This window comes from Eubalaena glacialis, chromosome 11 (assembly GCF_028564815.1).
Source record: "Eubalaena glacialis isolate mEubGla1 chromosome 11, mEubGla1.1.hap2.+ XY, whole genome shotgun sequence".
In the NCBI taxonomy this organism is placed as follows: Eukaryota; Metazoa; Chordata; class Mammalia; order Artiodactyla; family Balaenidae; genus Eubalaena; species Eubalaena glacialis.
The window spans coordinates 16187924-16202961 of NC_083726.1; the positions used below are offsets into that span (position 1 = coordinate 16187924).

Consider the following 15038-nt stretch of genomic DNA (forward strand, 5'->3'; position numbering starts at 1 on the left):
AGCTCAGCCTCGGATGGACAGAATTCCCTGATCCCCACGGCCAGGCTGGAATTCCCAGCGTAAACACTGGATGGGAGGCTTGGGGGGTGAGGAATGAGGAGAAAAGCATGCCGCCTGACTTCTTAGAGGGAAAATGGTACTTTCCAAAAACACGATCAAAGTGGTAAATGAGGTCAAGTTTGTAAATTATGAAACTCAAAGTCACAGTTCTGTTAATTCCACGAGAGTGAAAATATTGCAAAGTTTACAACGAGATTGAAAATTAAAACCAACAAAAAAAATCCAAATGAGTGAAGACTGCCTTCCAGGGTTCTAATCCTGTCACCACTACCAACTAGGGGTATAATATCCCTATGCCTCAGTTTCTTTACCTGTGAAATGGGAATAAAAGTAGTATTTACTAGATTTTGGTAAAGATTCCTAAAAAGTACTTATTACAGTGGTTGGCACATAGTAAATGCTCAATAAAGGTTAGCTGCTATTATTATTACTATTATTATTATTATTTGTATCATGGAGGCACTACATCTATGAGGCCCAAGAAATCAGTGCACTGCTCTAAAACATTTGAGACACCCTTGCCTACGTTTCTGAGCATCACCCAGCCAGGATCCCCATGGTGGATCTGCTCACCTGTCAAGGTTCCTGTTCTTATTGGGACACCTGGTGGCTGACTGCTGGCCACCTTGGGCCTGGAGGTGGCCACATCTCTTAGACAAGGTGCTTACCCTCCAGACAACCCTCTGCTGTCCCCGGATCCCATCTCATCCCTGGGCACTGGCCTCTGGCCAGGTCCTGGACCTCCCTGCCTGTCCTTCCAACTCCAAATAAGCATTGCCCAGTTGATTCCTAGTATTTGGTAGATTCTGAATTCATTTGCCTTTCTAAGCGCTCCTTGCATGTAGCCCTACTCTTTTTTTTTTTTATGAGCAGTCAATTTCCAGCAGAAATTCTGGAAAACATTAGCTGCTGTGTACATTAAAACAAATCTGTAGAAAGTCACTCTCATTAGCAGCCATCTGTCTTTTCCAAGTCTGTTCAAGTGGCACAGGGAGCCCTGATCAGTCCTGGTACCAGGGCAGCCTTTGTAGAGGGCATATTATCCAGTTTTGACCTCCCTTCCTACTCTGCATTTAAGAGCATTTAATGTCCAGTGGACTAGTTCCTCAGAGTGAAAAGAAAAAAAAAGGAGGGAGAACAGTGTAAAGCTCAAGGGCTGATACTTGGAAGTCAGGGGTGAAATGGACGGACACAGTGTTCATAGCAGGAGGCTGAGCCAACAGGACCTCCTGATGGACTAGATACGAAGCGTGAGGGGAAAAGAAGAACCGAGGTTTGTGGTTTGAGCAATTGTGTGTGGTAGTGGCAATCTAAGACTTGGGAAGAACAAATCTGGGAGCGAAAAATAGAGCTCTGATTAGACCACCGTAAGTTAGATGGCAAGTCATTTGAATCTGGAGCTCGGACTAAATAAATATATAAATATGAGAGTTACCAGCCTTTACAAAATGGAGGTGGTGTCTGCCTATTAGTAGGATGAAATAAGATAACTTATAAGATGCCTGGCATGATGAAGGCATTTAACAAATGGAAACATAATTAGACAGAAGGGAGAAGTTCTCCTTACTCCTTGCAAGCATAAATGGCGAACGAATCAGGGGTAAATGATTGAAAATGATTATTTAAACCAAGTTTCCTGGATTATCTACTTTAGTCCCTTGAACTCCCAGCCCTTTTTCTCTCTGTTCAATGAAGTATCAGGAGATGATTTCCTTAAGAATACCTAAGTAAGTTTTCTATTTCTTTTCCATGCCTATGTTTAGTTCATTCCTAATATATTGGCACCTTGTGGAAACATATCTGATGACTTCCAGTCATGGGTACTTAATTGCTACAGTGTTAAAAGGAACCTGACAAAACAATAACTACCAAAATACCTACCACTTATTATGCTCTGAGTTTGAAATCAGACACTTTATCTATACAATTTCCATGTAATCATCACAATTTTACTATGAGGTAGATATAGTTATTATCTCCATTTTACAGAAAAAGAAATTGAGGCTCAGAGAGGTTAAGTACCTTGCTCAAGGTCACAGGCTAGTAAGTGGTGAATTTGGGACTCAAACACAGGACTATCTGATTTTACAGCTCTCTGTGCAATGTAGTTTGGAGAAGGCTTTGCAGCAAGTCCCCTACATGCAGATTTGGACTCTTTGTGCTTGCCTGACAATGCTATAAGTCTGTGGCGGTTTTCCATCCATCCACCCATCCACCCATCCATCCATCCATCCACTCACCCATCCATCCATCCACTCACCCATCCATCCATCCACTCACCCACCCAAGAAACATTTACTGAGAGCCTGAGAGTATAGTTGACCTGGATACAGTAGTAAGCAAGACAAACAAGGTCCTTGCCCTCAAGGGCTTCCATGGTGGTGGTAGGAGACAAACAATGAACAAGCAAACAATAAGATAATTTAAGATTGTGATACTAGTATACATTGTGACCTCAACGGATATTAAAGATCTTGAAGACCTGAAACAAACTATACCATCAAAGTGTACCAGATGCATCCACCATTTATTTACCAATGACTTTTCTCAGCTGTGGGAGAAAGCCATGCCCATCAGAGGTAAAATACCCCCCTTCATTCTTTTGTGTTTGGGTAGAATGAACAACATCTCGATCAGCCATCTCAAAAACAGCCACCAAATACCCCTGCCCAGGGGTGGAAAGAATACTGGACCAGCAGTGTTAGGTGACAAAGATCTAACCAACTGTGTGACCTCTCTTAACTCTCTGGTTGACGTATCTGACGAGAGCAAGCATTTGTATGACCTTTTACCAGGCATTGTCTCATCTCCTCCTTCCAGTAATCCTGTGAACTGGATAGGCAGGGATGATATTTTTATCTTCATTTCTAGGATGAGGAATTGAGCCACGTCTTGAATCCAAGCCTAAACTCCAAGTCTAGCACTTTTCCCACAGGAGCACTCAAGCCCTCACAAGGTTTCTGGACCATATATTCTGCATCCTAATTGCTGGTGTGCGGCCTTTTTTTCCCCTCAAGACTGTGTCCTGTCACCCCATTTCTGGGAGCTAGAAGAGCATATGGCACCATTAGATGCCCAAGAAGTGTTGGAATTAATGAATGGAATTCAGTGAAGTGAGATGATGATCAAGTTTTGAGACGTATAAAGCTAGATATGAACATAAGGGAGGACTGTCACCAGTTCTGTTGTTAGTACTTGTGGCAGAGAGGGACAGCTATCCACTAGAGCTCCTCTTCTCTAGTAGTACAAGCTGCCGCCCAGTGAGGGGCCACACTTCCCAGCTCCCCTTACCTCAAGGTGGGGCTGTGAGACCAGCTCTTGCCAATAGACTATGGGCAAAAGTGATGCATTTTATTTCTGGGCTGACAAGGTTAAGAAGGGGGATGTCTTCCCTGTAATCCTTTTCCCCATCCATCAGCTGGACAGAGGACTCCAAGGCTCTAGGGCAGGGTGTGGCCACAAGGTGGAAGAAGCCTGGGTCCCTGAACCACCCCCAGAAACCAGCCTTCCAACCAAGGGTGTCCACATTGGATTGTGACATGTATTGTCTCACCGTGTTAAGACTTGGGGCTTATCTGTTACAGAAGCCAGTGTTGTCTTAACCAATCATGAGTCATGGTTTGCCCAGATCTCAGTGCACTGTCTTTGATACGTGAGACATAGCCAAACTACAATACGAGAGAAAGCAGTGAGTTTTCTTTCTTTAAAGAGAAAATAATTCCACTTAAATGGTCACTCAAGGAATTTGGGAAATTTAAGAATCTAGTGGATGAAAGTCAAGAGCAGGAAGAATAGTCCTTCTCTGCCAACACGCTGCCACCTCTTCTGGAGCCGTGTCTAAGAACCGAGCGATAGCGCGCATATGGTGGTACCACTGCTACACGGGGCTCCTGAGGGAACAGTAAACAAGCTGCACAAGTACCGGCAAGTGCTCAGCAAGCATTCACTGCCTTACCTCATCCTCTTCCCCTCCATTTCCAACAGCACATGCCCCCCTAAAACACGCAAAAAGGGAATCTCCAGCATCTTTTTCACCAATAACTACTGATTTTTATAGCCCCTGCAGAGCCTGGGTTGTCTTCCCTGAAATTGAATGCCCACACCTGATCCCAGGGTGGTGTCTTTGGTTTAGTTTTTTTTTTTTTTTTTTCTGCCTGAAAGGCATTTTCTTTAAACAGAAAGGCCTCAGGTTTATGGGGTGAAATGTATGGTTTCCTGCTATCCTGTTGGAAGATTCTTTTGGATGGCATTTTAGGCAAGAAGATTTTATTGTCTCTTTGGTCATGTAACCAGTGCTTCAATCCTCCCTTATTTCTCCTCTCCATTCCTTAACTGTAATATTTTTAAATAAAAATGAAATGAAATTCTTAGATTGTCTGTATTCAAAGATGGCCCTACTGGCAGTGTTAGATGGACATGGGGACCAGACCTTGAGAATGGAGGGTAACCAGCTCCAAATGCACTGAAGTGGATGAGCCTCAGGAAAAGGTCAAATCCAAAATAAAGAAAAGCCTTCCTTTAGTTTTTCTGAAGGTGTAATTCTGGGTGTAATGATACCTTGGCAAAACTGTGTTCCCAGGAGGCCAACGAGGCAGGATGCAGTTCACTAGACAGAGCAACTAAAAAGCCTTGCCAACTGCTGTTCACACAGAGAATCTGTAAAATGGGGATAGTAACAGTGCCTGCTTCCTAGGATCACTGTGAGGATTAAATGAGCTAATGTACACCAAGGGCTTCCAGAGGCCTGGCAACTAGTAGGGAGCTCATGAAACAGAAGCTAGTGTTATCATAATATTTTAATGCAGAGTATTCATAGCTCAACACTTGTTGACCTACCTCATCAAAGTTGGCTCTTATTACAGTGTCCAGTATTCTCTGACAGTGTGTTCTGTACATCATAATAAAGGTAGAAACCTGTGAGGGGTGAGGAGGGATCAACAATAAAGGCATACATTAATACATGTTACTTCTGCCCTTGGAATTTCAAGTCATTTATTCTCTGTTGAGGGGATGAAATTCGCCTAATTCCGACTCATCCTGCAAGACCCAGACAAAACTCATTTTCATTAGGTGGGGCCCGCTGACTCTCAGCTCCCTCCTCTGTGCTCCCATAGCACCTGAGTGTGTTTCTCCCTCAGAGCACTCACCCTGTGGTACGGAAAGCATGGGTTTCTCCCTCTGCCCCATCTCCACCCCCTGAAACTGTGGACTCTGGGAAAATAAAAACAGCATATTCTTCATGCTTGTGTATCCAGCATTTAGTACAGTGCCTGGCACATAGTAGACGCCTACCAAATTAAATTCTCATCAGCTGATATACTAAAAAGTTAAAACCCAGCATGTACTCATAAGAGGAGGTGCTTTTGCCCAAATCACAAAAAGACATTCGGAAATTCTCTAGAATCTGCTTAGCAAAAGAATTGCATCTCCAGCTCCATTTAACTAAGAATTTTAAAGCAATGGTACAGGAAGTTTGTTGAGAAAGAAAGCAAATTTGAGAAAAAATAAGGATTTATCTAGTTCTTAGATTTAAAGCATTCTTTCCAGGTATTCTTTTTGTTTTAGAACCTTGATATATGTTTTATGTAAACTTAGTTTGCTTATGCAAGCATCTGTCTCCCTGCTTGACTGTAAGCTTCCTGAGAGCAGGACTCAAGTCTCATTCACCACTGCATCCCAGTGTAATACGTAGAAACTCATCACCTACTGGCACATTGGGCAGCACAAGATAGGTGCATTAGGATGTGATCACCCAGGGGAAAGTCTCCAAGTTTGTGTTTCCAATTATTTCTTCCTAATACCCTATGGCCCAAACTATCCGATTCACTATACCTATAAAATCTTCTTCGTCTATGGGACGATAATTTCACCACATCCTCTGCAGCACATGGGAAAATAAACTTTGTCCTATATAAAAGCAATCCAGAGGAGGGGGCCCTTGTGAAATGAGACAGTGCAACATCATAGATGGGTAGGAAGGTAGGTAAGATAGATAGGTAGAGAGATAAACTTTTAATTTTAGAATAGTATTGGGTTGTAGTACAGTTTTGAAGGTAGTTCAGTCAGTTCCCTTATAGCTCAAACCCAGTTACCTCTACCGTTAACATCTTGCATTAGGATGGAACATTTGTCACAACTAATGGACCAACACGGATACATTGTTATTGTCAACTAAAGTCCATACTTGAATCTGATTTCTATCTTTATATTTTTAAACTCACCATTTTGCAATAAAAGTGTGTGTGTGTGTGTGTGCGCGCTGTGGTGTGTGAGAGAAAAAGAGAGAGAGAGAGAGAGAAACCACCCACTCCCAGCAACACTTCAGACGTGGTCACCTTCTCCTCTGGCAGACTGGCCGGCAGATTTAGATCTTTGACATTTGGAAACTCTGGCAGCAATGTTCCAAGTTTGGACCGGGGTGAATATGCCACCGTCTGTTTGCTCACTTCTTTCTTGCCCGTCTCGCTCACCCAGGCGGCTCCTTTCTTGGAATACATCACATCATAATATTGGGAGCTTTCCTTCACCGCGATGCCGTAGTAATGATACCTGGGCCACAAAGGAAGAGAGAGAGACCCACATGCACCCTCATCAGGTGGGGGTTCCTGAGCCGCGGGAGCCCAAGGCCAAAGACGGCTGGACCCATCCTCCCTGAGCTAGAAGAGTTAACTCCTCTGTAAGGCTCAACATGTTGGAAGTCTAGAATTAAACCAAAGTTCCATGTTGCCAGCCATCAATCAGACAGGTAAAAATAACCAAAATTGCCTCCTACAGAAAATGTTAAGTCAAATACTTTGCAAAGCAGAAAGTGGGATAAAAAAATTTCCATTTGTACTTAATCTCTTATATACAGGGACCCAAGAAGAAGAGTGTGTTTATGACTGCTAACTGTGCCACCAACAAAAATTCACTTGGCCTATGTTTTTCTTAATCAATAAATGGCAGTCTTAAAGAACTGTATCTTAAAAAGGATAAACTCAGTGTCTCAGTTGACACTGAATGTAAGACAAAGACCAGGACCTTTTATTAACTCAGAATGGGCTTAATAACAGCAATGTTTTCAATTAAGACTAATGAGGGATGGAGGCTGCATTTTGCTTGGGTTTTAGCTACAATCTATTGAACACTTGCTCTGTGCTGGGCACTTTGGAAAGTGCTTTACCTACATTAATTTGTAAAATAATTCTATGAAATGGGGATTATTATAATCTTTCTACAGATGAGAAAATGGAGGCAAGAAAGCTTAAGTAATTTGTTCAAGGTCATATAGCTGTTTAGGAAAGGAAGCAGGTTTGTCTGACTACAGAGGCACTGTGCTACACTAAGAAAACACACTGCATGGTGGTGTTAACAAACTTTGATGTTTGTCAGAGCCACTTATGGAGTGTAATAAAAATACAGATTCCAAGGCCCCTTCCCAGACCTAAGGATTCAGAACAGGGAATAGGGGCCAAGAATCAGCACTGAAACGAACACCACAGATAATACTGATGCACATCCGTTTGAGATCAGCAAGCCTGCTGGGTTAGGCCCCTGCATTACATTCCTGGCTCTATGAGACTGCCATTACCTACTATTGTAACACAGCAGCTAACAAGGTACTAAGTGCTTTACACACATTGCCCGATTTCATCTCACAAAACCCCTGGGAGGCTAGACCTAATTATTATCCCCATATTACAGACTAGGAAACTAAGACCCAGAGAATTTAAGTAACACACCCAAGATCATATAGTGAGTAAGCAGTAGAGGCAGGATTTGAACCTCTAAAAGTGCTTTTAAGCGCTGAGCCAGTGATTGTCAAATTTTACTAATAATAAGAATCACCTACAAAACATATTAAAATACAGACTCCCAGGCCCTGCTTCCAAAGATCCTGATTTAGCAGATCCAGAGTAGATTTTTACGATCACATGGCAACACTAATGTAAGTAATTGATGGACCTCACTTTCAGAAATGCTGTACAACGTATTAACTACTCTTTTCTACTCATGGAGATATGGTGGTGTCAGTCACGAAATAATACAAAAGAGAAAGCAGTCTGAGTTCTGGGAGAGGCTTCCCAGGGAGAGGAGAGCTGAGCACAGGTAACCTTCCCTCTCCCCGCTCCCCCTTCACTCCTAATACCATTCTGTGATACTTCTGCTTAGTGGGCATCTCGCCTCTATCTGAATGCCTCCTGGGATGAAGCACTCGGACCCTCCGAAGGTAGCCCAGTTCATTTTAGGTCGGTGTAGTGATCAGAAAGTTCTTCTTTGTGTTGAGCTGATCTCTGTCTTGTGCACCTTCTACTTCCCAACTGTCATAACTGCCTTTCCACCTGGAGGGCACTCCTTTGGTAGCGGGGGCGGGGGGCGGGTTCCATTTGCTCTGGAAGCCCCTCCAGGCGGGAGGGCAGTTATGACACGCCTCCCTAACTTTCAAAGTCCCCCCTTACACTTTCTTAAGATCAAGCTAGTAATAACATGTTCATATCAGACCGCTTCTTGATTTTTCAGACTGTATGTTGCTAGAATTGGCAACTGCAGTGAAGCCAGTGCTCTGACCACTTCTCAGTTTTCTATTTCAGGTCTGTAAGGCACGTCAACACACTCTCCATCAGCCCCCTGCCCCCCCAATTTATTCTGTCAAAGTAAATTTGCTGAGGGATTTTCTCTATAAGGCCAAGTGGCATGTTGGAGACTAGAGCTTCTTATTACCTTTCAATTGGTTGAAGGTGAGACCAACCTTGGAGGATCCTTATGGAGAGGATACAATGAAACTGAATTTTTAAAGAAGATATTGCCCAATTTGCCAACCTCTAGGTTAAAGAAAAAGAAAACAAAAAAACAAAAGCAGGCTCTTACATGTAGACAGAAGGAAACTTTCTCCAAACTTATGCAGGATGGGAAACCATGCTGTTCTATCTTTACTACTTTTACTGCCTGTCTTTACTATCTACCTTTACTATCTATTTGTACACTTTTATCTCAGAAATGGGCAACAATGTATTGGAGCCAGTGACTCTAAAAAGACCATAAGCTGGAGAAAAATGATTCCTTTCCATTCATTCAATAGTCTTCCAACCATCCACTTCTCTGTGATTTCCCCTTGTGTGCCAACCACTGTGCTCACCAGCAAACAAATAAGGAAGAATCTGGGTTTTCTACTCTATACTCTTACTAGGGCTGAAAGCTCATTTTTAAACAAATACTGAATTTTTCATTATGAATGAGATTTGTTCATCAGAGGAGTCACCCTGAAAAATTATTAGAAATTTATTCCAAAATGTCCCTTGCTCAAAAATTTTCTGTAAGTCTCTTTGGAAATTGCCCCCAGAGCTTCTGAGCCACATGAAAAAAATGAGTCTCGTTTATTTTCAGAACTTTACTAAAAAGCGTTTCCCCCAGTTTGATCATCCACTTTCCACTTTCTTTACCTAATTTGGCTCCAAAGTTAAACCCACCCTTGGAGGATGGGAATGTGCTGCCTGGGGGTGGCCGGGGGTAGAGTTGGGGGGCAGTATTGGACATGCTGCTTTTGAAACACTTTTAGTGACAAGTCTTACAAGTCCTATGTGGTTGTTGTTTTTTAATAAAAAGTTTCATTATTTTATAAGTCAGTATGTGTTGATCTACTACTCAGCATGGTAAAAAACGTTTAGAAATGCTGCATAATAAGGCACCCTCTAGTGGAATCACGGTGTACAGTAGTATAATAAAGGTTCTGACAAGTCCTGCATAAAGGAACCTGTTTAGCTCAGTGTTTACCAAACTTACATGGCCAACAGACCTTCTTCATGGAACACCTAGTCACTCCCAACAGTTTTTTGAAACACCCTTCAAGGCAAGTCTCTATAAATCCAGATTTTAGTGAAGCCTGGGCAAAATAGTCAGAGTCCCTTCCGATTGACTCTCACCTGGGAGACAGGCATCTACACAGCCTCTCACTCCTCGGGTCACCTCCTCAGTAAGCCCTTCCAGGGCTACCCTCTCTAAACCAGACCAACCTTTTGTTATTCTCTAGGACAACCCTCTTCACAATCTGATGATCTTTTTTTGTCTGTCTTCCCCTGGAGAATACATGTTCCATCCAGGAGGGCGGAAACCTGTTTGCTCGTGTGTCCCCAGCACTTAGCACCATTTATCTGACATGCAGAAAATGTGAAGCAAACATTGGTTGGTTGGTTGGTTGACCGAACGGATGAATGGGAAGCAGTACACCCTGGACCACAGCATGGCTGGAGCTTTCCGCCCCGTCTCCCTTGCAGGAATTGGTACAGGGTTGCTTCTCTGGCAGACTGGATACTGTCAGAGTAGAGAGTTTGTTGACCAAAACAATCCAAGTAACCTGGAGATTGGTCAAGAAACCACAAGGCGCTCCTTTTAAAGAATGCCCAAGACTCTTTCACAAAAACAACTAAAGGCAGGGTGGCACCATGTCGGATTCCTTAAAGCAGCTGGCCTTTTGGACGGCCTTTCTCTCAGGGTTCCTGGGAGAGGGGGCCACTCCGCCAGCCACAGACTTCCCCCGAGGCCTGCGGACTGAGCTCAGGATGAAAGGCCTGGGGTCCGGACCTGACTGGAGGCCCGTGGACGTGCACTCTGCAGGTGGAAAGGCTGTCGGTGCTTACTTGGACTGTCCTCGGGTCCCGAGTCTTCTGGTGGTTAACTGAGGAAACTGCTGCCTTATGATCTGTAAGTCAACACAAGCATCAGTTACGCACTGGGAAAAGCTGGGAGCACAGTGACGGAGTTTACAAACAGCAATCTAAAGAATGAAGGAAAACATACACCCTTGGTTGCGATGACTTATTAGGAGTCCAAGAGGAACCCCGAGAAGACCACTGGTGCTGGGGACGCCGGGGGGGGAGCACCTGAGTGACGGTGGGGCTCTGGATCCTCAGGGGGGGTCTCACTTGGCCGCTCTGGGCTTCACCCCCCTCCTCACAACGTAGGCAGTGTACGCTTTCATCCAGAACCTGTCACCCCTGTTTACAGCCCTCCAAAGGCTTCCGCTGCACCTGGAACTCACCCCCACCTCAGCCTGTGTAACCCGGTCCCTGCTTACCTCCTGGCCTTCCTCTCCTCTGACTCTCACCCTTCCTCACTGGATCCCAGCCACACTGGCTTGCTTTTTATTTTATTTTTTCCCTGTTCCTGAAACATGCCAGGCTTCCTCCCCCACTGCAGCTCTCTCCATCAGGAATGCAATTTCACCCAGATCGTCACAAGATTAGCTCCTTCTCCTACAACATTCGGGCCTCTGGGCAAGGTCCCTCTGCCCAGAGGCCTTCTCTGACCAGCGGGTGCAGAGTGAACAAGCAGCACCCCCAGCACGCGACCCTGCTTTCTGTCCTCCTCTTGGCACCCTCCGCAGTTGTCTCGCTCGCTTACTCTCTGAGTGCTTATTTCACATCTCCCCCGACTTGAACATAAGCTCCACGAGAGCAGGGACCTGGCCCAGGTCACATGTGAAGAGCTCAGTCCATGTTTGTTGAATGAAGGCATGAAGCCCGACCCCTGGCCTGGAGAATACCCTTTACTCATTTGCCAAGTGGACGACGCTAAGTGCTGCTTCCCAGGACAACCACGTAGATCTGCCAGAAACCTAGGAGGAGGGGCCGTCTGCCAAGGTGAAAACACAACCAATGGGCCTCTTTCTTGGTGTGTACAGCGATGGTGTTTGTGAAGAGGCAGTACGGTAGAGGGGTTCTGTGCAAGGGCTTTGGAGCTAGATTACCTGGATTAGATCCAAGCTCAGCCATTTGTTATTCCGGGGCCCTTGGGCAAGTTATTTAACATTCAAATGACTCAGCTTCCTCATTTGTAAAATGGGAATGATACCAACCCCTAACTCAGAGAATTTTTGTGAAAATTTAAAAAGTAAACGCATGTAAATAATTAGCAACAGTGCCTGGCACTTAGTAAGGGCTCAATAAACGTTGCCCATTATGACCAGTGATTATCCTGATGACTCATTCATTCCCTTTTATTACCAGGGATGTTTAAGTCTAGCCACATTCTTCTAACTCCCTTCTCTTCTAATACAGCATCGAGCAGGCAGGTGTGGTCAGAGAGAGGGAGCCTGCACACTGTCCTTCATAAGAGATGCTGCTGCTGATTCCCCATTGGCAGGGCATGAACTACGAGCACCTTCTCAGAGGTGGGGAGGAATCTCTACGATCCACTTACACCCTCTTCCAAGCCTTTCCTGATCCCCTGACCAGGTAAGAGCTCTTCCTTCTCCAAACCGCTGCACCTGCTGCTTCCAGTCTGTGACCAAGTTCCATCCTTCCTCTATTGTGAACATATCCTGATTCTCCCCGCATCTCCATCTCCACCGGCCCCAGGGCCATAATCTCACACCTGGGTTGCTGCAATGGTCTCACTGCCCCTGCTGCCAGGCATGCCTCACCTCAACCACTCCTTCATGAAGACTCCAGACAAAGTCCAAACCCACCAGGTCCTGCCTTCATTCCAGCTCACCTCTCATCCTCCTCCTCCTCTCCCAATCCCATGAAGTATTGAAGGGTATTACCACACTTTAAAAATGTGCTAAATTGAAGAGCCAAAAAAAGACCTTTGCCTCTTTCTTCCATTTGAGCAACAGGCTTTTTCATCTATCAAATGGGGATAATGACACTTCTTCAACCTATCTTCCAGGCTTATAGCAGGGTCAAAGGAGTTACGGAGTACACCTAGAGCTTTGTCAGCCAGGAGTAGGAGGAGGATGGAGGGTAGGAGATGCACCCCAGTGGAATTTCACTGGCTGGACGGGTGGAGAAGAGGGACCAGCTGCCAGAGAGGGGCTCCTCTGCTAACACGTCTCTGCCCCCTCTTGATGTCTTCCAGGAGCATCACCCTTTTCTAGCACATTCTCTTCATCGACAGAGGTATCCTTCAATCCTTTGATGGCTCTTCAGAGGATTCTCAGAAAACCCAGTTTCCAGGCTTTTGTGGTTATCTTATGGTCTCCCAAGCAATATATTTGCAGGGTTAGAATCTTTCATTCCATTTGTGAAAATACTTTTTCTCTAAAAATATTTGATGGCCAAATCCTCTCCTCCTCCTCCAAAAAGAGAGAAAGGTCATTTCAAATAAAGCACGAAGAGGAAAGGAAGCCTGTTAGGAGTTGGGGGTGGGGGATGGGTGGAGGCCCTGCTGCACCACATCACTCTCTGCCCAACTGGAGGTCAAGACTTTTCCCACTCTGAGCAAAGAAAGCTGTTGCAGACAGCACCTCCTCCTTCCAGCCGCAACAAAAACCTGTGGGAAGGGAGTTTGCTTTTTTTTTAAGTGTTTCTTATGGGCTGCAAATTACAAATTATTCTCTTTCCTTTCACCAAATAATCAGCTGGTCCCTGAATCTGAAAGCCCAGCACAATTTAGTTTGAGTCTCAAAATGCAGGGTCGGTTCAGCCCTGCTAAGGCTGTTCAGCTTTTAATTTCTGGAGCAAGACTCAGCAAACAGTCAAACACTTTTGTGGAGCTGTGAGAGTTGAGCTTCACTGTTTGATAAATGGGCAGACGGCAGGCAGCCCCTCTTTCTTTTTTTGTATGGATTCAATGAAGCCTGCCTAAAGAACACCACATGCTGTTCTAGCTACTGATCTAACATTCCGCAACATCCCAGCCTTCCAAATTCCCTTTAATTACTCAGGAATCCCACCCTCTGCTCTTTCAGCCTGGCCAGACGGGGCTGGGGTCTCCATGGGCCAGGGGTGGGACGCGGAGAAGCTCTGGGGAACCAGTCTCTCTGGGGCTGCTGGCATTCTTTTTTAGGTGGTGGTCAGGTTATTCATCTCTTCCGTCCGTTCTTCTCTCCATTAAACACATGGCTCCACGAGAAAGGAACTCAGCACGCAGGCTACCCTGACATAATTTTGTGGTTGTAGTTTCTGAAGAAACATGAGTGAGTTTGGGGCAAACGTTCCTGAAATGGCATCTTCAAACCACAGGCCTCATTTAAGATAAGGAAGGGGAAGAGTGAGAAGAGGAACTGACACCCATCGGGCAACAGTAGGCACCACGCACTAGACAAAGTATTTTACTCTCAGTATTAAATTTATCCTAAAAATCGCACTGGAGGAGAATATGATGGTCCCCGTTTCACAAATGAGGAACTGGGGTCTAGGGTGATACAGGCCGCTCGGATTCAGAGACGCCAGCAAGTAGAAGCAGCAGGGATCCAGTTCCACTGTCTCCTAGTCATCACTGTGACCGACACCCAAGGGAGCCAGCAAGTGTCCACTGACTGTGCATGAAACCCTCAGCATTCTCTGTGCGTGTCACCTCAAGAGACACCTTCAGAGCCACATAGCAAAGCCACTCGGCCTCATTACTCTACAGAGAGGCCTTGTTTGATTTTGACCCCAAGTCGTATGGTCTTGATCCAGCATGATCTCCAAACTTAGTCATCAGGGACGCTCTGAAAAAAGGCTTTTGGTTGTTCCCAAAAATTCAATCCACCCTCAGTAGGCAAAGATTTGCCACCAACAAGAACTGATCCAAAAGAAGTTCCAGTGTAATGGAATAAGTGGATATTCTCCCACACTCTGAGGGAGACAAACTCGTGTATACAAAGAATCAAGTATGCTTAAGACAGTTTTAAAACAAGAGCTCCCGGTCTTATTTCAGAGGTCATTTGGGTGTGGGAAAAAGAAAAGGGGCTTTTCAAACAGCAAGAAATTATAAATTCAGTACAATGGCAAGTACTTGTTCCTTCTCTTAAAAAACACACACAACAATTTTTTGAACAAGAGAGAGAAATGGTTAGGGAAAGAGGTTAAAGGGATTCTGTCACAACTTTAAGTCTGAAAGTGGGGTACTCACTTTCTTTGTTGGCAATAGACCTTGCGAATTTTTCAGAGAAGAAAAAACAATTAAGCCTGGTAGTATGAATAAGTTTTCCTAAACACTTTACCTCAATGCTACCATCTTGAAATGGGTGTTTGCCAGAGTAATTTTACTATGCTGGTATAACTCTGTCCATTTAA

At 44.7% G+C, this 15038-nt stretch overlaps 1 protein-coding gene across 2 annotated transcripts in view; it reads right to left on the bottom strand.

Moving 5' to 3' along the window:
- The window catches only part of RFX4 (regulatory factor X4), a 162700-nt gene that overhangs the window by 64747 nt on the left and 82915 nt on the right, over positions 1-15038 (bottom strand). The window contains exons 5-7 of one of the 2 annotated variants that reach the window (XM_061204694.1): positions 10674-10735; positions 6396-6609; positions 4897-4974 (exon numbers count right to left, since the gene is read on the bottom strand). In XM_061204694.1, coding sequence (XP_061060677.1) covers positions 4897-4974; positions 6396-6609; positions 10674-10735 — 354 coding nt within the window. Of the gene's footprint in view, positions 1-4896; positions 4975-6395; positions 6610-8188; positions 8284-10673; positions 10736-15038 lie in introns of those variants that run through there. The other variant, XM_061204695.1, reaches the window with a different exon arrangement.